Source organism: Chelonoidis abingdonii, chromosome 26 (genome assembly GCF_003597395.2).
Source record: "Chelonoidis abingdonii isolate Lonesome George chromosome 26, CheloAbing_2.0, whole genome shotgun sequence".
In the NCBI taxonomy this organism is placed as follows: domain Eukaryota; kingdom Metazoa; phylum Chordata; order Testudines; family Testudinidae; genus Chelonoidis; species Chelonoidis abingdonii.
Genome location: NC_133794.1, coordinates 5,281,710 through 5,305,653, shown reverse-complemented (window position 1 = coordinate 5,305,653; position 23,944 = coordinate 5,281,710). Strand labels below are relative to the sequence as shown.

The following is a 23,944-nucleotide window of genomic DNA, read 5'->3' as shown; positions in this document are numbered from 1 at the left end:
CAAGAGGAATGTTTCATCACGTGGTCTTATTAGGGAGAGGCCAGTCAGAGTGATATGGTAGAATTACTGTGCACCTGTAGGAGGCTCTACCTGCTAATGACTTGTCGATTGCTATTGGTAAAAAATGGTTCAATTGGATAACATTACTTATAAGGATTTTAATTAACTAAAAGTTCTGCTCATATGAAGAGCCTCAGAGCTACGATATAAGAATAGGGGAAAACTGGGTTTACAGTTTTAAGGCCCCTCATTCTATTGCACTTAAAATTGGAGAAGGTAGATAAGTTCCAGAAATAGCTGTATATTAAGGTAGTTCTATGGATAAATTTAAAAGTTGCAGCTTTCACTGCTTTACTTTGCATCCCAACTGAATGTTTGTCCTATTTCACTTTACCTATTTAGTACCACCTAATGGTACAATAACGCTGTTGCACTCTATGAGATGAGGCTGCTTATAGAAGATACTAGGTAATGCACTTCAAATTCATTTGGCTCAGTGTCTTGGCAAAAAGACAGTTAAAAAGGTAGGTCACTAGCTCTTTATTATATATTAGTAACAGTGATGTCTTAAGAGAAAGTAGCGCACTTAAGGTTGAACAGCTCTAATGATTCAGACTCACTATTGATAGAATGGCCAGATGCAAAAAACATATACAAGGTTGCCTGGCTGCAACTTTAAGGAGTCCACAGGTCTGAGTACAGACGTAAATGCCATGCCATAAGGTGTCTCTGTGAGAGAGACACACCTGTTTGTAACCATCTGTGAAGTCTGGGTGACTTAGAAGTAAGATTAATGCTGCGAGCACTACGCAATTCGATTCCTAAGAGTGGGGCTCACAACTCAGGCAGGCATAGGACTTAGTTCCCCAGTTTGCAGTTTAACAATTAACTATGAGCAGCTCTATTTCTTGCAAATGCACTGGCCTCCAATTCACTAATATATGATTGTTCTCCATTCAATGCCGTGAATGAGGAGCCGCGATGGTGGGCTTGTGGGCATCTTTCAGGCTGAGAAGGAGCAAACAAGTGGGGACCAGTATTCAGAAACACCACGGTAGGCCGGAATTCCAGATATTAATGCTCCGGCAAAGATCGGTTTGATTAGTCTAGTCCATCTGTCTTACTAATATCCTGCTCTCACTTCTACACAAAGCCGCGGCTGTAAGCTTCGGCCCCTGTTTGATGTCATAATTCCCTCGTCTTATACGAGACTGGTACCTTGCCATAGATTACGCAACCTGATCTAGAAGTCCCAAGGACCTAGCGGGTATTAGTATTGGTATATTAATTCAATCATTGAATACTCTTGATCCGCAAGTTTGAATCTGCGCATGTACCATATCTGTATCCAAGAGTTCTTTCCTTGAAATAGGTCTTTCCTTCTCCTTCCACCACCGTGTGTCTATTCCGAGTGCACCCAAACTCTCGTGCAGAGTTTAACTGATGAGAGCCTAAGGGGCTTATTCCCAAATATCTGAATTCTCTCAATGCAATATCATTCAATGTTCCATCACGTGTTTCCAGATGCCCTTAAACTATAACAGCAACCGTTTATCACTCATTTTATCCTCTCATGAGGCGTGGACCCATTGGTGATTCCTAACTTCACCCGATTGAGTTATTCACCTGTGTTTCACCCTAAATACCATCTCCATCTTCGTTCATGTAATAACTCTTATGCCCATTTACTACTGCTGACTCCAATGCTTCCCTATGATGAATTATTACTCCGTCAGGCCTGCCCTGGAGTGAGGGCTTTGATTACACAGCTCAACACCTACTTAGACGGCCAGAACTGACAATGAGCCCTCGGTTGTTGTTGTCATTGACACAAAACCAAAGCCTTTTTTTCTACGTCCCATGGCTCGAGATCTCCACGAGGATATTCGTTGGTCGGGACAAGAGTTAAAGCACAATGGAGAAACTCACCAGGGCTTTGCCAGTGAATGACTATTACGCGTTGACCCACAGAAAGCCTTATCCTGGGCCCTTTATTATCCTCGTATCTCCCCTGCTCGGGCCTCACTTTGACTGCCCGTCCTCCCGAATCAACCACTCGAGGCACCATCTTCCCAATACGGCCTCCTCCCCATGGCCACACATTGTTCTGATTGGCACTCCCCTCAGCCGTGGTTTATCCAGGCTCACCATCCTTGCCTCCTGTTCCTTTGCTTCAATATATCTTATCTCCTTATAGACGTGCTCAAATTTCCCTGCAGATCGCACTGGCGCCTCTCTCGAGGATTCCCCCTCCCCCATGCCTCCAGCTAGATGTACCTTGATCCTCATCGTTCCCTCACATCAGGCCCACTTCATCCCCCTCTCTCCGAATTTGGCCCCTCCTCCTCAGAGTTCCCGTTCTTTGCTGCTGCTCCGCTCCACTTGAGCGGATGGCATTAATCCCAAGAGGCCTCCAAATTAATTTCCGTCGTGGAAGTCTCGCTGCCCGCTCGACCCACGACTACATCGGGATGAGATCTCCCCTCCTAACTGGGACCTCAAGCATGCACGCAATCCTTCTCCTTGTCCTATCCTCAGTGCTCCTCTCACCCTGACCGGAGCCCTCACATTGTCTCCACTGCCACATCCCCTCCCCTGTCGCGGTCATCAGCCCTCCCCGTCAGCCCCCCCGTTCCCCATGTCCCGAGATAATAGGCCCCACATGCACCCTCAGCCAATGACAGCACAACCCTAGAATAGTATCAAAGCGTCCCGCATCTGAGCTCTATCTCCTCAGCTCTCCGTACACCATCAGCACCTCCTCTCCTTGTCCCCACTCTCCGGATGACAATCATGATCAAGATCCTCGCCATGCCCCATGGACCTCCCAAGCCTAGTCTCTCGCCTTACACCGAGAGAGATCGATGCACCATCCTCCTTCCCATCCTACTCTTGCTGCTCCAAATCCATACACTAACTGCTCTATAGACCTGTCTGTCAAGTTTTGCCTTCGGAGCGTGCCCATAGTGACCACTCGAGAACGAGTTCAGCCGCCCCATTCCCTAAACTCACACTCCCTGATGACGGGCCTCATCTAGGCCCACCTGATTTCTGATTGACTACTCATCCTCATACCGCGCTCCTGTGGAAACCGAGCTCCCTAGACGCCCTTCTCCAGGCTCACAATGGATTATAATTTTCCTCGCCGTGCTCGAACGTCATCAGCCCCACATCCCTGAGCAGAGGAATGCACCAACCCCTATTTCTCACGTCCTGTAAAGAGTTGCCAGCGACTCCCTACTACTGTTTCCACCTATCACGCCACCCGTCTTTTACTGTATCCGAGATCACCTTTTCTATGGCCTGCCCCTCGTAGCCCATGCTCTCGCTCCCCCTCGCGGTTACTGTCCCCTCAGCCCCCTCTGGTCTACTTCTCTATTCTACCCCTCCCCTCAGTTGCCCCTATCCCCTCTCTGAGCCACCGCTCCCACTAGCTCCCTTGCCGTCGTTCCTCCTCCGCTATATTACCCCTATCACCGCAGCCTGCGCCCGGCTTCGAGCTCGTCCCCTTAGTTTCCTTCCCTCCCCCATCAGTGCCTATTTCTCCTGCCTGATCCGTCCGCCCCTCCTGAGCACCCGCAATTCCCCTCGCACCGACCAACTCTCCTACTCCCCGGTCCCCACTAGTAAGGTGGTTCGCTGCCACTATCGCATGCCGTGCCGCCGCTGGCAGGGCTCGCCCAACCGGGGGGAGGGAGGCCGCTCGCACCGCCAGCGCGAGCCAGCTAAGAGAGCGGGCACAGGCTCGCACCCCTTTGCCTCCGCCCACGGCCGCTCGAACGCTCCCCTCTCCCACCATCATTGGCATGAGGCTGCAGGCAAGGCGTATAGCGCGAGTCCCTCCTAGCTCCCAGTTAGGCTAGCTCGCGAGCTCCTCAGCAAGCGTGGGCGGGGGGGAAGGAAGCCCTGCGATACCATGCGTTTTGCCAGCCGCCGAAAGAGTGGCGACGAGGTTCATCGGGACCGTCTCAACGCGTGGCCGGGGCAAATGCGTCCAGGTTTCTTTCCATGGGATGAGGGCCCTTGGGCTCCACCCTCCCTGCTGGAAGGAGGGGAGAGAGCGCGAACCACCCTCGTTGCTCCCGTTGCTGTTGCACTCAGACAGCGCCACGCGCCGATGGGGGAGGGGTCGCGGAGTTGAGCGCGAGCCACCGCTAGGTCCCTCTCCATTGACCAAGCTGCTCGCGAAGCTGCGCGCGCGGCTTGCGATCCGACTCTACGCCGCGGCGCGGCTGCTAGCCTGCCGCGGGGGGCGGACGAGGGGGGGAGTTCGAGCGTCTCTCCGACACACACAGCAGCGTCATCGCGGTTTTTGTCCCCCCAGAAGAGACCCGGGTGCCCCGCCCGGCTCGCTCCCCGCGGGATGGACCCGCGACGGCTTCCATCCAGGGAGGGCACGGTAAAGTTCCGGGAGCTGACATGTACTACGCCGCGTGGGGGGGCGGCCGCTGCCCCATTTGAATGAAAATGGCGGGGAGGAGCTGAGGGCTGAGGGGGCTACGGCGGCCCGGCGCGGTCAAGAGGTCTCCGTGATCCTTTGCGGCGAGATCGGCGCGCCCATTATGTGGGGGCAGGGGAGCAATTAATAACCACCCCCGACCCACACAGTCCCTCGCCCCTCCCCCCCATCAGCATCCTCCTCCCGTCCCCGGGGCCCTGCCCCCCGCTAGCGTCCTCCCTGCCCCATTAACCCCCACAGCCCCATCCCTGGTACCCTTTCCCCTTCTCTCCCTTACCAACACTCCCGTCCCCGGGGCCCTGCCCCCCGCCAGCATCCTCCTTTCCCCCTCACTCCCCCCCCTTATCATCCTTTCTTCCCCCATCAGCATACCCACCCCGGGGCACTGCCCCCCACTAATATTGTCCCTCCCCCCATGAGCGCCACCATCCCTGGGGCACTACCCCCCTCCCCATTGCATTGGTCTGCCCCCTTACCCCCATCCCCAGGGCACTGCCCCCGTTAACACCTGCATACCTGGTACACTCCCCCTCGTTATCATTTCTCCCCCATTAACACCCTCATCCTTAGTGCACTGCACCCTACTAGCATCTGTTCTCTCCCTATCAGCACCCCCATCTCTGGGGCACTGCCTCCATTAGCATTTCCATTCATTCTGGGGTTCTGCCCCTCCATCAGCATTGGCCCCTTCTCAAGCATACTGTCCATTAGCATCAACCCCTCCTGCCACCCCTATTCATTAACAACCCTCTCCATCCTCCCCCCAGTACTGCTCCACCCAGGGGCTGTGTCCCCTCCTTCAATCAGCCTCTTTCTTGCATCCTTTCTCCTAGTGATGCTGTGCCTCCACCTCATTAGCGTCCCCCTCCACCCAGGAATACTGTCCTTTCCATGCTCCTCAGTATTTTTAGGCTGGGTTGCTTCCCCACCATCAGTATCTGTTACCCCATCCACTCTACCCTAAGGTTACTGCCCCCCATAAGTATCTCGTATCCTGTGTGAACCAGTTTCTCCCATCAGTATCTCCCCCTCCCCTTGGGGTACTACCTCTATTTTAGCATCCTTCCTCCTGCCAGGGGACATGTCCCCATCAATTGTTTCCTCACCTCATTCTATGGATCCCGTCCTCACTACCATCACCTGTCCTGCCCTGAGGAACTGCTTTTCCCCATCTCTCCCTTCTAGCCCTCCAGCTTGCTGTTCTGCCCTCCAGAGCTATACCCCCCACCTTCTCGTTCATGTGGTGGGAGGGGCTTGGCCTTAGATCCTCCAGGCTGGACCTCCTACACATGTGCATGCTTTCCATTCAAGTATATATTGTGGGGAGGGTTCAGATTTGCCACCTGCCTGGGACAGATCCACAGAATCAAGCCCAGTCACTTGTGCTTGCAAGAAGGGCTAGAAATCCTCTCCCCTAGCTGTATCCCATTGTCCATGCTCCCACTTGCTGGAGAGACACCCTTGTTCTCTCATGTGTTGGGGTAGGAGGTTGAAAGGTGCAATGTTAGCAGCAGCAGCAGCAGCTGCACCAAATAGGCACATAACCATAGGCAACTCCACGGGCAAAGCCCATTGTCAGATGTGTTGGGGGAACGGGTGAAAAAGAATTGCCCTGGTTCCACTCAGCTCATTTACATGAATTTGAGGGCGGGGGCGATTTAAAGAGGATCTGCTCGCAAAGCCAATTCATAACCACCCCTTCTGCCCACAGCATTCTCTTCCCCGCCCCCATGGTTTTCTGATACACACAAAGCACATTTAAATATGAATGGGTTCAATATGTAGCACAACTTCCAACCGAAAATAAAGGCAATATTTACTGATGCCCCAATATTCTAATGGTGGGTTTTAACTGTTCTCCTTTCTCTCCTATTTTGGGGGCAAATTTGTATCGCCTTTGTTGGTCACACAGCAGTTAACAATGTAGTCTATTGTTTTAAGGCAGAGGCTCTTTTGTTATATTTTGTAACATGTAGCAGGTTTTTAATAACTGTCAGATATATTGGCTGACACTCATTTTTGTGGTGTGTGTTTGTGGTGATCATTCAAATAAAAAGTGTCTTTTAATTCAACATTCAAAACCTGCAGTATCTTAAAAAATGTAGGGCATTTTGTGATTTGTATAAACTTGACACATACTAGCCTACGTTTAAGTCTGAGACATTTAACTGTATATTAAATAATATCTAGTTCTAAATGTTAGATGCTTTTACAAATGTTTTATCCCTCATTCTCATCTTTTGAGAGATAAATTACCCTAAGTATCTGAATTTCTCTTCTGCATAATTGTTTTAATGTCCAGATATTAGGTACAATATCTTTATTTTAAAGTACAACCCAATTTTCTGCATGTCTCCTTCAGAGATGGAGGAGAGTGACAGAGATTTGACATTTGCTGGAAGGATGTCTTCAGGTTTTTCACTTCCTTTTTGATTGGTAGACTGGATGTATATCTTCATATGTTTTGCATTCATCTTTGCTTTGGTCCCTCAGTGTAATGATGGATAAATGGTATGTAGCGTGTTCAGATCGCTGTTACTGTGCTTTGCTAATCTTCTTGCCATTAAAATATGAAAGGGGATAGGCAAGTTAACTGAGAGAATCTGTTAATTTTCTGTGTTAAAATAATTTATATTTTCCTTTTTTTAAAGATCAGAATCTAAAGAGAAGCAGAAGTGGGGATATAATTAAAGGATTTGTGCAGCTGTTTTTTAAAATTCATGAGTTGCATTAAGATCATATAAAATGAGTGGCTTTTAAGTGTCTTGTGGCATATTTGATTACCTTTCTACACAGGTTGGGTTTTCAGCATAGTGGAACATGCTTATTGCAGCAGACAGTTTAAGAAGGAGGTCATCTCCAAGTGAGACTTCTGTGGCATATTTCCTTATTCTTTGCAGCTGGTGTTTTCAATGCGTTTGAGCGGATTTGAGTGCCTGACTCCTTTGTATCCCATCCTTTGTGTAATTCAGGGATGAACATCAAGAAGAGAAAATGGGCCTTAATTTTATTTTTAATGTCTGAATGGTTTTCAAAGGTTTTTAACCTTCCCATGACTTTTATTCCTGTGTAATGAGAATTCTGCTATGATTTTCTCTGTCAAACATGATTTTGTCAAACATCATAAATTATGAGTGTTCTATCAGCTTTATTTATAAAAGATACTTTAGCAAATAACTGTTCAAATTGCAAATGCTTAGCTTGTTAACCAACTAAAACAGTAACATTTTTGAAGCAAGCAAGTTTTCTTTCAGACTAGATAATTAAAAACGTAAGAATGGCAGTGTTGAGTCAGAACAATGGTCCATCTAGCCAGTATCGTGTCTCTGACAGTGACCTGTGCCAGATGCTTCAGAGGAAATGAACAGAACAGGGCAATTTTGAGTGATCCATCCCCTGTCACCCAGTCCCAGGTTCTGGAGTTGGAAATTTAGGGACATGGGGTTGCATCTCTGACCATCTTGACTAATAGCCATTGGTGGACCCCTCCTCCATGAACTTAGCTAATTCTCTTTTGAAGCCAGTTATGCTTTTGGTATGCACAACATCCTATGGCAACAAGTTCCACAGGTAGACTGCATTTTGTGAAGAAGTACTTCTTACTGTTTGTTTTTAAACCTGCTGGCTATTAATTTAATTTTTTAACTCCTAGTTCTTGTGTTATATGAAGAGGTAAATAGTCACTTTCTCCATACCAGTCATGATTTTACAGACTTCTATCGTATCTCCCCTCTTAGTTGTCTCTTTTCTAAGATAAACAGTCTGTCTTTTTTTCTTTCCTTGTATGGAAGCTGTTCCATACCTTAATTTTGTGTTGCCCTTCTTTCCACCTTTTCCAGTTCTAATATATCTTTTTTGAGATGGGATGACCAGAACTGCACATAGTATTCAAGGTGGAGATGTACCATGGATTTATATAGCAGCATTATGATATTTTCAGTTTTATTATCTATCCCTTGCCCAATGATTCCTAATGTCCTATTAGCCTTTTTGACTGCCACTGCACATGGAGTGGATGTTTTCACAGAACTATCCACAATGACTTCAAGATCTTTCTTCAGTGGTAACAGCTCATTTAGACCCCATCATTTTGTATAGTTGGGATTATGTTTTCCAATGTGCATTACTTTGCATTGATCGGCATTTGAATTTCATCTGCCATTTTGTTGCCCAGTCACCAAGTTTTGAGAGATCTTTTTGTATCGCTCTGCAATCAGCTTTGGATTTAACTATTTTTTTTTCTAATTTTGTATTGTCTGGAAATTTTGTCATCTCACTGTTTACCCCTTTTCTGTATCATTTGTGGACATGTTGAACAGCATAAGTCCCAGTACAGATCCTTGGAAGACCCTGCTATTTACTTTTCTCCATTGTGGAAATTGATCATTTATTCTTACTCTTTGTTTCCAATCTTTTAAACAGTTAGTGGTCCATGAGAGGATCAGTGAATTACAATAGTCCCTTCTGGCCTTATAATATGTGAATCTAAAAATGCACCAAAATGCTTTGGAAATAGGAAAAACATTACATACAAACAAATAAAATGAATTAAGTAGAATGTTTTCTGTGATAAAGAGGAAGTAGCAGTTCTCTGGGGTGGTACTATATTAATTTTTATTTCGATTGAAATTATGGCTATGAAATAAATAAGATGTTTTTGGGTGGAGAGAAGTGTTAGATCTCTGCTGCTTTAACAAACACATTCACACAAAGATCATTAGTTTGATTCGTGAGTCAGTGAATATTTTATAATATTACTTTAGCACTCAGGGTTTTGATCTAGATCAGGGCTCAGGTGTGCACGGCTGTGTACAAATACAGAATTGTCCATCAATCCTGCCTATGTGAAAAGATGACTATTTTGTGAAGGGTTAGGGGAGTTGGAGACAATCACCTATATACATTTTAAACAGAATATATGGATTTTTTATAATTATTTCAATAAATGTTGAATTTACTCAGCTGCACTCATTATGTTAGAATAGCACCTGGGACCTCCAATCAGGGTCAGAACAAACCATTGGGTCACACTGAACAAATATTTAACATTCTCCTTACAAAGTGTACTTTACAAACACGCAACAAAAAGACAGTCACTGCCCTGAAGAGTGTGCAGTGCAAGTATCTGTAGGGGTTTGGAGATGGAGAGCATAGAAACCAGAGCAGTGATGATGATCCATGCATAAAGGGCAGTATAGAAGAAAGCAAAAAGGTATTTGTGGGAGCAGTGAACAGTGGCAGTTGAGGCTGGCATCAGTGTAAGGTATGGGTTGTGAGGAGATAAGAGTGGATAAGTGATGGGAGGCAGAGTTGTAATGGGCCTTGGAAGTTAGACATCTTCACTAATAATAGCTGGCGCTTTTTATCAGTAGATCTCAAAGTGCTTTACAAAAGAGTTCAGTATAATTGTCCCCATTTCACAGATTGTGAAACTGCCGCATACAGTGGGGAGTAACTTGTTCAAAGTCACTGAGTAGAACACTGGCAAGCCAGGACTAGAACTCAGGTCTCTTGAGTCCAAGTCCAGTGCTCTGGCCACTAGCCACATAGCCTCCTAAGCTCCCCCATTAGGGTTTCTCTCAGCCAGCTAACACAGGTTAAAACTATAATCCTAGCATTGACAAGGCAGTTACATTATGGGTTTAAAAATGCACTTTTTCTCCTTGTCCAGATGCAGCCAAAGAGGGGAATGGTGTGGTCAGTGTTTTGTATGGAATGACTATTTATTATTTGTATTGTGGAGGTGCTTAGCAGCCCCAGTAACAGATCAAGACCCCATTGTGCTAGGTGCTGTACAGATATAAACAAAAATGTAATCTTGGCCCCAAAGAGCTCAGAATCTGAATAGAAGGTAGATACAGATAGGGGAGGACAAGGAAACAGTGTTATATTCTCAACCCCAGAATGCAAAAAGGTAAAAAAGTGACAAAAATCTCGTGATCTAGAAATGGTCATTTCCCTTAGAAGAATTTTTTCTATATTTTAATGGAAAGACAAATAAGTTAAAATCCATTAAGTGCAGCAATTGTTAATTTCCCATTTAGAGCCACATAGCACAAATTGTATTAACATTCAGTAGCATACTTAAGTGTCTGGCTCTCCACCAGCAAAACTTGTTTGAGTGAAATGCAGCAGTTCTTATGGCATTAGAAAGTCTGAAAGGAGGTGAGCCAGTCATTTTACATCTTGACAAAGCAGATCTATTTATTGGATAAACACGAGTTTTAGACAGAATAATAATGATCAGTTTTCTTCTACAGCACTGGATTAAAAACTGGTAATCCTGAGACCTCAATCCCTCCATCATTACCACATGGATTCTGGACTGTGAGATATCAGAGACCTCAATGTCCACAGGTAAGTTCTGGGCTGCTGACTTGTTCATCTCTGGTCCAGTATTGATATTTTCCATGCTACAGAGGTGAGTTTAAATTGTTGTTTATTGAAATATCACTTAGCTGACATTAGAAAGTGGAATATCTTTCAGTTTCAGTCATGTTAGAAATATATGTTTTGAGGAGCATATAACGCCGGGGAGAAAGAATCTTAGTGTTGCCGCGTTTTCAAATCTGTAGTAAACTGAAGTGGGCGTCCCGTTAGAAAAATGAGGCTATAGTGTCATTTCAGATTTCTTTGTTTCCTTTGTTGGTTCTAAGAGCAGACTTTCTTTCTAGCTAGAGCACTTAAATTACATTCATATTCCTTGAAGTACAGTATCATCATTTCATTTCAGTGCATTTGCTCAAAGCAGTATTTTGTCCTTGAAAGCATTTGAAATCCTGGTATGGTGCAACTGGCAGATCACATTATCTGTTGACAGCAAGAGAATGAAATACATAACTTACAACTGTGCCAATAAAGAATATGTCCCTTCATTAATTTCATTGACCATTTGTAAGCTGCAGGTTTGTAGGTTAGCCATTGCAGGCTCTGAATCTCCTGCAGTGAATTTGGGCTCAGTCTTTTGTAGATAATTGGGTAGTGTCCTCCTTTTTTGTCAAAATAGGTATTTAATTGTTCTTTGTTTTCCATTAGCTGTTGGGGGTAGGGGGATAAGTTGTCTGGGTTTGTTTTGGGGTTTTATTGTGTGCTTTTTTTAAGGAAAGGGAATAGGAAAATGTGTAATGACATGTCAGAAATTGGTAAGATTTCTGAGGAATGGAGAGAGACATGAGTGGAAAGACAATAGTCTAAGTACAAATGCCAGAAATCCATCTACAAATGAACAAAAACTATGCTAAATGATGGAGTTTGACTTTCTGGCTTTTGTTTGGAATGTTTATCACTGGACACTAGTAATTTTAAAGATGTAACTTTTAAGCAGATAAGTCTCACTGTAGTTGGTTGGCTGCTCCGTGCAGCATGAAAGAGATACAGCTATAAATGTTTAACTTAATTCCACGTGACAGTGAAAATAGGTGCAGCTGACAAATGCAGTTTCTGCTTCCAAGGACTTAGCCACTTAAGTGTGTTTACATGTACACACAAGAAATAAACTAAATCCAGAACTTAAAATATCCAAAGGTTTAACTACCATTTTAAGTAGGCTCTTTAATATTGCTTTGCTTTTGATCTGAATGGGAATATTCTAAACCTTAAGAATCCTAAGGTTTAACCACTAATGTTGCATGCCTTTGGATTGCTTGATAACTGTTCTGTGAGCAGGATCCTAATGAAAGGTATCTTTAGAGTGGAAAGAATCCATAATGTACTAAAATGTGCATTCTTCTAATGGAGCAAGACCATTCGCACTGAATCAAAATCTTACCGGGAAGAAAATCTAGTTTGTAGCTGGCTAGCCGTCAGGAACAGATGTTTTCAGTGTCACAATAAATTCATGTGCAATAACTTTTCCTATCTAACTGAAACCCAAACTTCTTGAATATGGGACAGGGCTAAACACAGTGGCACTGTGTAGCGAGTTTATCGGTACCATTGGTAAATTATCTCCCGGTGACAGCTGTGACTAAATATCTGTTTCTTTTAAATTCTGACTCATATTTGTGCTCAGGTCTGACTGTTTGAAGAGGAAACCTCCACTATGTCCAGGATTGGCAGGATTAGATTTTTACTGGCAAATGTTGGTAAACGTCAATTTCACTCTATATATGTAAACCACCAAAAAAATTTCTATTGAGGGATCATCAAAATGTACAGCTAGAGTAAGAGAAGGCCCGCTTGAGAACTTCTTACAGTTTGGTTGAAGGATATCTACTTTGTGTATTTTATATGTCATTAAATAATTGTCTGACCCCCTCATAATTTCCCACAACTCTGAACATCCTAAATAGATTAAAAATTGGGGAGGGGGGAAGCTTAAAACCTCTAATTTAATGCAACTGTGAAAATTTAAATCATAAAATTAGGAACAAGTGCTTAAAATAAACTGATATTGTTGATAAATTGATATCATCAATGTTTAAATGATTTAAAAAAATCAAATTTTGCCAAGCCTCGTTATAGCAAACTAAAATCTGGACTCTACTTAACTTTCCATTTTCTTTTCTACATTTCCTTAACATATTTTGTATCAAAGCCATGCATTGCTCCTTTATAGTCTTGTCTGCATTTAATCCTGTGGACTAATCAAAATCAGATTTGTGACCTCATAATCACTTTTGGTGATGTCAGAGATACAGGCTTATGACTTCACAGCAGAATCAACAGAAGGTGAGGGTGAAAGGATGCAGGCAGACTTCCGTTGTGCCTTTTAATAAGTGCTACGCACATCTTTGATTAAAAATGTTGTGTTATAGTGATTCCCTCTTCTTGTGATCAAGAATTATTAATCCAAGAGATTAGTTACTGTGCAGCTCTTTCTTCCATGTCACCTCCTTGCATTGTCTATTTGTCTCTTGCTCTCTACAAATTCTTCTACTGAGCTGCATTTAGTTGAGGTCTAAGCTTTCAATGAATTTCATTGCTAATGCAAACATACCCTAGATTTCTAACCTCAGAGGTCCCAAAGGAATCCTGGAGGCAAAAACCAGACTTGTCACAATTGCCAGTACCTCCGCAGTTGTGATTCAGGAATTTGAAAGTGGACCTGAGGTTTACTCAATGCCATAAGGCCTCGTGGAAGAAAAGAATCTGTTCCAAATTCCTAAACCTTTGGCCTTATGCAAAGAAGCAGTGTCAACTCCCTGAAGAGGAAGTGACACTGGGAATAGTAAAATGAGGGAGGGCGGAGGGTGGACAGGGGATACAGGCAAGGAATGTGGCATTCTAAAGATCCAGTTTCTTCAAACCCATGTTGCAGCCTATAAGAAACATTTGCCCCTGGACACATCACGTGTCAGGGCACAATTTGGTCCAATTTTTACAACATGCAATTACATCTCTTATCTGAGTGCAAGTAGAAGTGTAATCGGCAGGAGGTTTTAATTGAGGGGAAACCATGTCTCAGTGCAGATAACTAATTTGTCTTATTTATCTCAGGGCTTGTCAGATTACCCTTTGATGGAGTTAGCAGCCTGGCTTGATGTTTGACACCTTCATATCTTTCAGGCTTGATTACTGCAAGTAACATCAGAAGTTTGGTAGTAAAATTTGGTAAGGTAACAGCCCTCATGTTAAAGAACCACCTGTTTAGAACAAACTTCCCCAAACTGATGGGAGACAGTTTTTACAGGTCTCTGACAAGCAAAATTTTGAATTTTAGAGCTAAATTGATATATAAACATTAGGGCTGTCAATTAATCGGAGTTAACTCATGCGATTAACTCAAAGTAATCACGATTAAAAAAATTAATCACTGTTAATCGCTGTTTTAATCGCAGTTAATAGAATACCAATTGAAATTTATTAAATATTTTGGGTGTTTTTCTACATCTCATATATATTGTAGTCTGTGTTGTAATTGAAATCAGTGTGTATTATTTTTTATTACAAATATTTGCACTAAAAGTGATAAAAGAAATAGTATTTTTCAGTTCACCTCATCCAAGTACTGTAGTGCAATCTTTGTCATGAAAGTGCAATTTACAATATAGATTTTTTTTTTGTTAGCATAACTGCACTCAAAAACAAAACAATGTAAAACTTCAGAGCCTACAAGTCCACTCAGTTCTACTTCTTGTTCAGCCAATCGCTAAGACAAACAAGTTTGTTTACATTTACAGGAGGCAATGCTGTCCTCCTCTTATTTACAATGTCACCAGAAAGTGAGAACAGGCATTTGCATGGCACTTTTGTAGCCAGCATTGCAAGGTACTTATGTGCCAGATACAGTAAACATTTGTATGCCCCTTCATGCTTTGGCCACCATTCCAGAAGATATGCTGACATGCTGATGAGGATAGTTGAAAAAAATGTGTTAATTAAATTTGTGACTCAACTCCATGGGGGAGAATTGTATGTTCCCTGCTGTTTTACCTGCAGTCTGCCATATATTTCATGTTATAGCAGTCTGGGATGATGACCCTAGCACATGTTGTTCATTTTAAGAATACTTTCACTGGAGATTTCACAAAATGCAATGAAGGTACAGTACCAATGTGAGATTTCTAAAGATAGCTACAGCACTCGACCCAAGATTTAAGAATCTGAAGTGTCTTCCAAAATCTGAGAGAGACAAGGTGTGGAGCATATTTTCAGAAGTCGTTTTTTTTTTTTGTTTTGTTTTGTTTTTAAAGAGCAACATTCCAATGTGGAAAATGCAGAACCCGAACCACCAAAAAGGAAAATCAACCTTCAGCTGGTCCCATCTGAGTCAGATAATTTAAAATGAACATGTGTCGGTCCATACTGGTTTGGATTGTTATCGAGCAGAACCCATCATCAGCATGGATGCATGTCCCCTGGAATAGTGGTTGAAGCATGAAGGGGCATATGAATCTTTAGCACATCTTGTGACGCCAACTACAACAGTGCCATGCAAATGCCTGTTCTCACTTCCGGGTGACACTGTAAACAAGAAGCGGGCAGCATTGTTTCCTGCAAATGTAAACAAACTTCTTTGTCTGAGCAATTGGCTGAACAAGAAGTAAGACTCAATGGACTTGCAGGCTCTACGATTTTACATTGTTTTATTTTTGAATGCAGTTTCTTGTACATAATTCTACATTTATAAGTTCAACTTTCATGATAAAGAGATTGCACTACAGTACTTGTATTAGGTGAATTGAAAATTACGATTTTGTTTTTTACAGTGCAAATACTTGTAATAAAAAATAAATATAAGTGAGCACTGTTCACTTTGTATTATGTGTTGTAATTGAAATCAATATATTTGAAAATGTAGAAAATCCAAAAATATTTAAATAAATGGTATTCTGTTGTTTAACAGTGCGATTAATTGTTATTAATTTTTTAAATTGCTTCATAGCACTAAAAAATATATGAAGAATATAGGGCTTGTAAGACTGGATCTGACCCAAGGACCATCTAGCCTAGAATCCGGTCTCTGGTGGCAGTCAGTACCAGATGCTTTGGAGGAAGGTGCAAAGAACTGTGGAGTAGCAAATGTGAGATAATCTGCCCCCCATGAGGGTCTCATCCTTGTCTGTAACAGTTAGAGATTGGCTTAAACTCTATGCATGAGGTTTCATATCTGTTTCCCAATTTTTGTTACAATCATTATGAATGTTTTTATATCAATATAAGTGTCTCTTTTTTTTTTTTTTTTTTTTTTGAAGCTTACTAAATTCTTGAGAAACTTCCTTATTTTCTGTCATGCTTACAGGTAAGGAAGGGAGAGGAGGGACAGAAAATAAGGAAGGGGTTAACACTGGAACCTTATCTAGCAACATTGATTACCATCTAGTATTGACGAATTGACAATCTTACAGAGAGAGATCTAGAATAAATATTCTATGTTATCAACACTCTGATCATAAAAGACAAACACGAGTCCTTTGAGTATCAGAGGGGTAGCTGTGTTGGTCTGGATCTGTAAAAAGCGACAGAGTCCTGTGGCACTGTATAGACTAACAGACGTATTAGAATAGTATATTTTTCTCCCACAGAGCAAGAAGCTCAAGAATTCTCAAATATTTAAGCAATACAGCTTGCAAAGTAATAGAGACTTTGGATTGTTCTTTTCATGAATGTGTCAGAGACATAAATTTAAAAAGCCTCCTTTAACAACCCAAATACAGTATTTTAAACACTGAGATTTGTTATCATTGAGAATATAGGAGAACAGGTTTGCATTCTGTTCACTGAGTTCCCACTTATGGTACCTTTTTGTGCTCTCCGCTGCAATATGTGTCAGAGCTTGAAATCCAGAAATGGATTTGGTTTCCCGTGTGGCAATCGGTTGTAAACATTTATGTGCTCCAGTGTAGCTTGACAGTTCTAAGAGAGCTGATTCTGGCAGAGAATTGCATACGTCTTTTCCTCAGACTCATTGCTCTGAAAAGCTCTATAACTTGAGAAATGATAACACTGCAACCTTGTGTTTTTTTTAATTTTTAAATTAGAAGTTTAATTTATATTGCCTGCCTCACAGGCAAGTGAAGCTTTTCTTGCATAATCAGTTAGATTTTAATCTGGTCTGGGCAGTGAATATCTAGGTACTTTATATCCTGTGGAAACTTCAGTATGGCTATGTTGATAAGTGAGACTGCAGTGATGCTACAGGTTTGCCTCCATAACTCATTCTGACATGCCTGGGAGCAAAGAGGCATTATCAAAACTGAATACAATAAACGTTCTCTTCTCCATTGCTTATATTAACTGGGGATTGTGTTGTCTTTAACCATGGGGAATCTTTACAAATATTTATATTCTAACCTTTCACCATACTTGAAATGAAAGTGATTTGCAGTTGTAGAAATTGTAGGGTTGCTATCTGGACTTTTCTGATGGGAATATGCAGATGTGTAACTTGGAATTTTTATTCCAAACTATACTTTGGAGCTACTCTTTCCATTTAATTTAACAGATTTTAACATATAAATGCAATAGTGGTTGCAATTGTTGTTAACAGTGTATTTTAGATACATCAAAAACGCAGGTAGGCAGAAATACTATCGGTTATGTCAATTTTTGTTTAAGAAAGGGAGTTTCTAATTTAAATGGAAAAATAAATGAAACCTGGCCACATTGATTATCAGACAGTGTATTTAATTTGGTTTATGCTGTCACAGTTGTGGACTGTGGTTTGCTACCACAGGGGTTCCATTTTGCTGCTAACACCGTCTATACTACCCAGGTCCCATCACACAACACAGTTTCCTAGGTTTGGTCACACAGGACTGGCAGACTTACCTTGAAAATGTTCCAGTGGTTTGGATTTGACTCCGCAAGAGTTTGCCTTACACAATTTAAGTTCTTTGTCAAGTTTTCTATTTGAGGTTTTCTGGTATGTATTAGTGACTTAACCCTTAAAAATCCTGGCATTTTATAGCTTATGAGCCACGCCAGTGCTCTAGAGCACATACCTTCTGCAAAGAGTTAAATGGATAGAGGGATGTTTTCTGTAAGGATATTGATCTCTTCCAGATTAACATATTGAACTGTTACAGTTTTGAACTGGGTTCAAATTCCAGAGTTTTACTTCGAATACATAACCTAGCAAGGTGTAGGGGCAACAGAGACGGGGGACTTGTTTGCACCTTTGGAGCAGCTTTCTGTGGTTAGTGATAGATTCTCCATCACTTGACATTTTAAAATCAAAACTAGGTATTTTTTTGTACAACATGAGCTCTAATTCAAACAAGAATAAATTCAAGGAAGTCCTATGATCTGTGTTTAGATTAAGTGATTGCAGTAGTTCCTTCTGGCTTTATAAGATGAATCTACACAGAAGTTACACTAGTTTAACTTAAACTGACTTAAAAAAAAATTTTGTTTGCGTCCACGTAAAAAGTGGTTTAGTCATAGCATTTACCAATAGATTATATCAGCCAAATTTGCAACTATGAATTTACTAACTGATGCAAACCAAACAAATATAAGACGGATTTAAATCAGTTTGTCTCCACCCAGAAAATTGCACCAGGTTGACAAAAATTGGTATAAAATCACACTTTCAGTTAAACTGGTGCAATTTTGTATGTAGGCCAGGCCTTAGTGTGATAACTCCTCCTTTGCATACACATAACTCCCAGTAATATTGATGGGTGTTAGACACATACATTGACCCATTAGTGAACTTTGTACATGCCAACGATCACTGTTTGCAAGTTTTTGAAGGGTGTGAAAACAAAGGGGGGAGCAGAATTATTGAGGGTGATCCTAGTGGGTGCTTAGACTTAATGGGGTGAAATTAAAGGTGAAATTTAGTCTTAAATATCATGGAAAACCTTCTTGAAAATGAGATATACAAGACTGTGAAATCATCTCCTTGAAGAAGAGGTGGAAACTGCATCACTGTTGGGACATTAAAACTAGTCTGGATTGAGCACAGGGGAGCAGTTCTGCCTGGCTTCAGGGAGTTGGGGTTGGGGTGGGGATGGGGGAGAGAGTGGAATAACTGCTCTTTTGTTTCTCATTCGTTTGTCCTTCTGGCAAATGCAGACAAGAATAAAACTGTTAATGTACATTTTTATATTGATATAATTTATATGGAATTTCTGTTAAGCCCATAGTCTGGCTGCTTGGAACCCATGCATCCAAGTATGTGGGCAGCTCCCACATCTGTCTTCTGAATTTGTTTCCCATGCCCATGCTCTTCTTTGGCAACGTGGTCATTTCAAAGACTGCTATGTATATTGAATAGTAGGGTGCTTGCTTTGGTCAACGCCGCTCCATGGAATAAAATAGTACTATTATGATTTACTTACACTATTACCGTAGTGTCTAAGTGTCCCAGTATCAATGTATACCCTTGCCCCGTCTCAACTTTATGGGGCGACACAGTCGTCTGTCTTCAAAGAGGCCAACCCTCAGTTTGCCATGTTGTAAGCCACTGACTGACTTACACTGGCAGTTCTATCTAAAGGCATGCTCTCTTGCACTAGGATACTACTTTGAGCAACTCCATTGAAGATGTCCACTCCAGATCCTCCAATGGGAGGAACTCCTCGTCCAGGGCCTTCTCCTGGACCCGGGCCATCACCTGGTGCAATGTTGGGCCCCAGTCCTGGACCCTCGCCTGGCTCTGCTCATAGTATGATGGGACCCAGCCCTGGACCACCTTCAGCAGGACACACTATACCACCTCAGGGGTCTGGGGGCTATGCTCAGGACAATATGCATCAGATGCACAAGGTAATCAACTGTAACAGTGCTCTGTTTGAGTGGGGTTTTCTCTGTTCCTGGCAGAGCTTATACATTCCTCTCTTTCCCTAGTTATTAAAAATGAACATAAAATGAAACGATTAAGAGTTGCCCTAATTTTCTGCAGCATGCTCTTTCCCCATAACTGATAAAATGTAGAGCAAGATATGATCCTTCCTAAGTCTTATCTTTCATGATGGACCAAACCTTAAAGCAGGTGAGTATAAGTTAAAGGTGATTTGTGAAGGAAATAAAGGCATCTGTTTCATTTCTGTTTCTTGACGATGGATACAGAAGGCTTGGAAAGTGGTGGGTTGTGGTGGTGTGTGTGTTTTGTTAGCTTATTTTGTTTTTGATATCTTAGGGATATAAAATATAGTTTTGCTGGGAAACATGGGTTTCAGATGTGCAGATACCCATAGACCATGTTTGTGGATCGTGGCAGGACATGGATCCAAATTCTGTATCTAGAGCCCTGAAAATCTGCAAGTATCTGCTTTATATCTGTGGATATCCATGGACCATGTTTTCAAATCGCATGCGGATCCACATTTTGTATCCATGCAGGGCTCTACAGATGTAAACTGAAAATTTTCTTGTTTCTAACTGAAGGGGCAGGGGATTTGAAACTTGTATGTATACAAACTCCTACAAGAAAATTGTATATTTGTTTTCGTTAATGTTCATTTAACGCAATGAGTTTATTAGGCATTTGAGTTAAATGAACATTAACAAAAGCAAACAAACCTTCCCCCATCCCACATTTTAAGTCTGATTTAAAATATCTTTCTGTGTTAGTTCTCAACTTCTGTGATGTCAGAATTCATGTAGTTCTGTGGCCATTCATAGAGTTCCAGGGTGGAGAAGACCTCAGTTTTTAACGTAGTAAACAACTATGAAAAACATGTAAAGGAAAAACAAATGAAAAAACACCCTTTCAGGCCCTCTTCATACAACATAAGAAAGCAAAGAAAAGGTCCAACCTCTAATTTTTTACCTGACTTGAGGTCCCCTTTATCACACCCAATACACAGGGTGTTTTAAAAGTTGGTAGACTGTGTTAAGGCATAACCTATTTTTCAGTTGCTGTTATGTGGACTGCAAAATAATACACAATTGGACTTGGATCTCAAGCAATAAAGTATTTAGTCTCCGAGAGTTGTACCTGAAATTGTTTAATGAGATCCCTGCAGCTCCTCTGTTTCATGCCACTGAGAACAAATGATGCAAGATAATGTAATAACTGATGCCAATGGCAAATTTTACAGTCTGAGGAAATTTCACTAGATGCCCTCCTTGCGTAATGTGGTTTTGGACTAAAGTATATTTTTCCTTAAATATTTTTCTTGTGTATTTTTCTTTCGCTTCATTGAGTACTGTCTGTTTATATGGTATCCTGAGTGTGACTAATAAATCTTCCTTTTGAAGATGGATGTTGGTAGCATCTGGGTCAGCATGCTACAAATGGGGCATCATTAATGTACCTAGGACACTACTAACCTAAATACAAACTATACCACACAATGTAGCAGCCTGTTTTCTCTGTTTCCGTCAGTCCTTTGCCTCTAGGAATAGCTTAGCTTTTTTCTTTGATAGTAATTATTTTTAAGCGGGTTTTGCACTGTTCCTTTTTCCTTTGCAGCCAATGGATTCCATGCATGAGAAGGGAATATCTGATGATCCTCGGTACGGCCAGATGAAGGGGATGGGAATGAGGCCAGGCGGGCACACAGGAATGGGTCCTCCTCCAAGCCCAATGGATCAGCATTCTCAAGGTCTGTTTTTTCTCCTAGGCTAGGGGCCTGGGAGACGTTTGCAAGCCAGTTTCTGAACAGGAAACTGAGCCCCAGTCTTCTGTTCAGTTTCCTTGTTGATTACTGCTGCAGTGGGACTTTCCTTGGGATAATGCACTATTATAGTAGCAAGAGCAGAGAACAATATGGATACAAACTTCTAATTTTTGTGAAAGGCCACCTGTTCCTCTCCACATTCTTTCTTTCTACCACACTGAGGACAGTTGCTACACAAAAGGGCATCTGGTGTCCTGGCATAGCCACATACAGCACAAAGTTCCCACAAAGGATACCCAGCCGTATCCTGTAATTTTTTTTGCTGCCACTGAAAGTCTGCCTGTACTCCCTTTGTCATGGACATGGCAGTGGTTCAAGAGACTCTGGGGAGAGGGTGGTTTTATGATGGAGAAAATAAATCTACAAGCAGGGAACAAATGGACGCAGCAGGTAAGAGACCTGCAGCCTGTCTGTGAACCCTCCCTGGACAGATTCCTCTGTAAATCCTCAATGGGATTATTTTTTGTTTCTTTTAAACTTTTAGTTCCAAACAAGTTTTGGTGCGATTACTTTCACTGGGGACCCTGGCTTAAAGCAGTTGCAACCTCCATTGAGAGTAATTAAATAGGTTTTTTTTCCTGTAGCATTTTTAAAATAAAACTAGCTTTTCTGTATTAATATTATGCAAAGTCTACAGCATCCTGCAATATAATTACATCTCTCTTTCCAGGTTACCCTTCTCCGCTCGGTGGTTCTGAGCATGCCTCAAGCCCAGTTCCAGCTAATGGTCCATCCTCTGGCTCTCAAATGTCATCTGGCCCTGGAGGAGTCCCGTTAGACGGTACTGACCCACAAGCATTAGGACAACAGAACCGGGGCCCAACCCCTTTTAACCAGAACCAGCTGCACCAGTTAAGAGCTCAGATTATGGCCTATAAGATGCTTGCCAGAGGGCAGCCTTTACCTGACCATGTTCAGATGGCAGTGCAGGGAAAAAGACCAATGCCTGGAATGCAGCAGCAAATGCCGACGCTACCTCCACCCTCTGTATCTGGTACAGGACCAGTACAAGGAGCAGGGCCTGGGCCTGGACCAGGACCAACACCTCCAAATTACAACAGACCTCATGGTAAGCGCCAGCTTAGTTGCTTCCTTAGTCTAAATTCAAGACTTTTCCATTTCAGTACAGATGCACATAGACTGATGCATGGGGGTAGCATAAGGAAGGAGCAAGCCTACACTTTTCGTTTATCTGTTTGGTACCTTACCTTAGTTTATGGAGGGATGTTTGTTTGTATAACGTGTCTGGTTGGATGTGCACAAAGACTTTTTTTTCCATTTTCAAGGTCCTGCAGTATTTTGCCCCCACCAATATCTTTGCTCTCATTCCCTCACATTCCTCCTAGTCCCCTCTCCTAATTGCTTCATGTCTTTTCACACTGTTTTGTATCTTTTCTCACAAACCCTTTCAAGCCAGCCTCTAAGCACCTCCCCCATATCACATCTCCCTTGTGGGAAACATTCCATCCTTTATAGCTATGCTGGTGTCACCCACATGCAGTCATGTGGTTACATGTGTTTCAGTCTGTCTGAATTGGGACTCTAAACTCTTCAGGGAAGGGACTTTGTCTTTTAACTGCTTGGAAATGGCAGCATATGCCGACCATGCTCTCACTAATTAACAGCCTGAAGGAGCCTGGTATTGTTCCCATTAGGTACATGCAAGGAACAAGCAGATATATTAATAAACTGCAGCGAGAGAGAGAGAGTCTTATTGCTGTCTTTTTTACTTTCCTTTGTGTAGGTATAGGAGGGCCTAATATGCCTCCTCCTGGACCCTCAGGAGTTCCCCCAGGAATGCCTGGGCAGCCCCCTGGTGCACCCCCAAAGCCCTGGCCTGAAGGTGAGAATAACTAAGGTTCTTTTAAACAGTAAATTACAAGAAATTTCTCTGGCATTCCCTTCCCCAGAGCAGTGAAGGCAGCATGGGGATGTGCTACTCAGGCATATGGAGGAAGGACATACTGAAGTGAAAACTGAGCCACAAATGCTTTTTGTGCCTCATTTTGTTCTCCCAGCACATGAGTTGCTGCAAATCCTAGAAGACTTTGATTTTGGTTTCTGCTACAGTGTGTCCCTGCCATCTGGGGGACTGTGGAAGATATTACAGCTTTAGCTAAGCTCTTTTAAAACCCTCCACTTGGAGTTTGTGATCCTGCAGACAGACCAGTTAATTCCAATGCAGATTTTGAAGCCTCTGGAGTGTCTTTTTTGGCAGCCGCTTGATGTCTTTGATCAGGCAGTTAGACTCCAATGGATGATCTTTCCAAAGAGCTGGCTCAGGCATCTACACACTTTTATTCTGCTTGAACTATTGCACTATCGGGACAGCTGTATAAAGTTGCACAGTTCATCTTGTAGCTAGGCAGAAGGAATTGCATTTGGTTGCTGTGAAATTTACAGCTTGCCAGATGGTTGAGTGGAGCTGAGGGGATAAAGAGTAGGACTGCATGACTTGTTCATGGGTCAC

At 42.5% G+C, this 23,944-nt stretch overlaps 1 protein-coding gene across 8 annotated transcripts in view; it reads left to right on the top strand.

Moving 5' to 3' along the window:
• The window catches only part of SMARCA4 (SWI/SNF related BAF chromatin remodeling complex subunit ATPase 4), a 71,486-nt gene that overhangs the window by 9,905 nt on the left and 37,637 nt on the right, over nucleotides 1-23,944 (top strand). For all 8 annotated transcript variants that reach the window (XM_075061260.1, XM_075061259.1, XM_075061258.1 and 5 more), the window contains exons 2-6: nucleotides 10,720-10,816; nucleotides 19,366-19,615; nucleotides 21,267-21,399; nucleotides 22,145-22,543; nucleotides 23,219-23,317. In XM_075061260.1, the coding sequence (XP_074917361.1) occupies nucleotides 19,394-19,615; nucleotides 21,267-21,399; nucleotides 22,145-22,543; nucleotides 23,219-23,317 (853 nt within the window). In that variant the 5' untranslated portion in view covers nucleotides 10,720-10,816; nucleotides 19,366-19,393. The remainder of the gene's footprint in view (nucleotides 1-10,719; nucleotides 10,817-19,365; nucleotides 19,616-21,266; nucleotides 21,400-22,144; nucleotides 22,544-23,218; nucleotides 23,318-23,944) is intronic.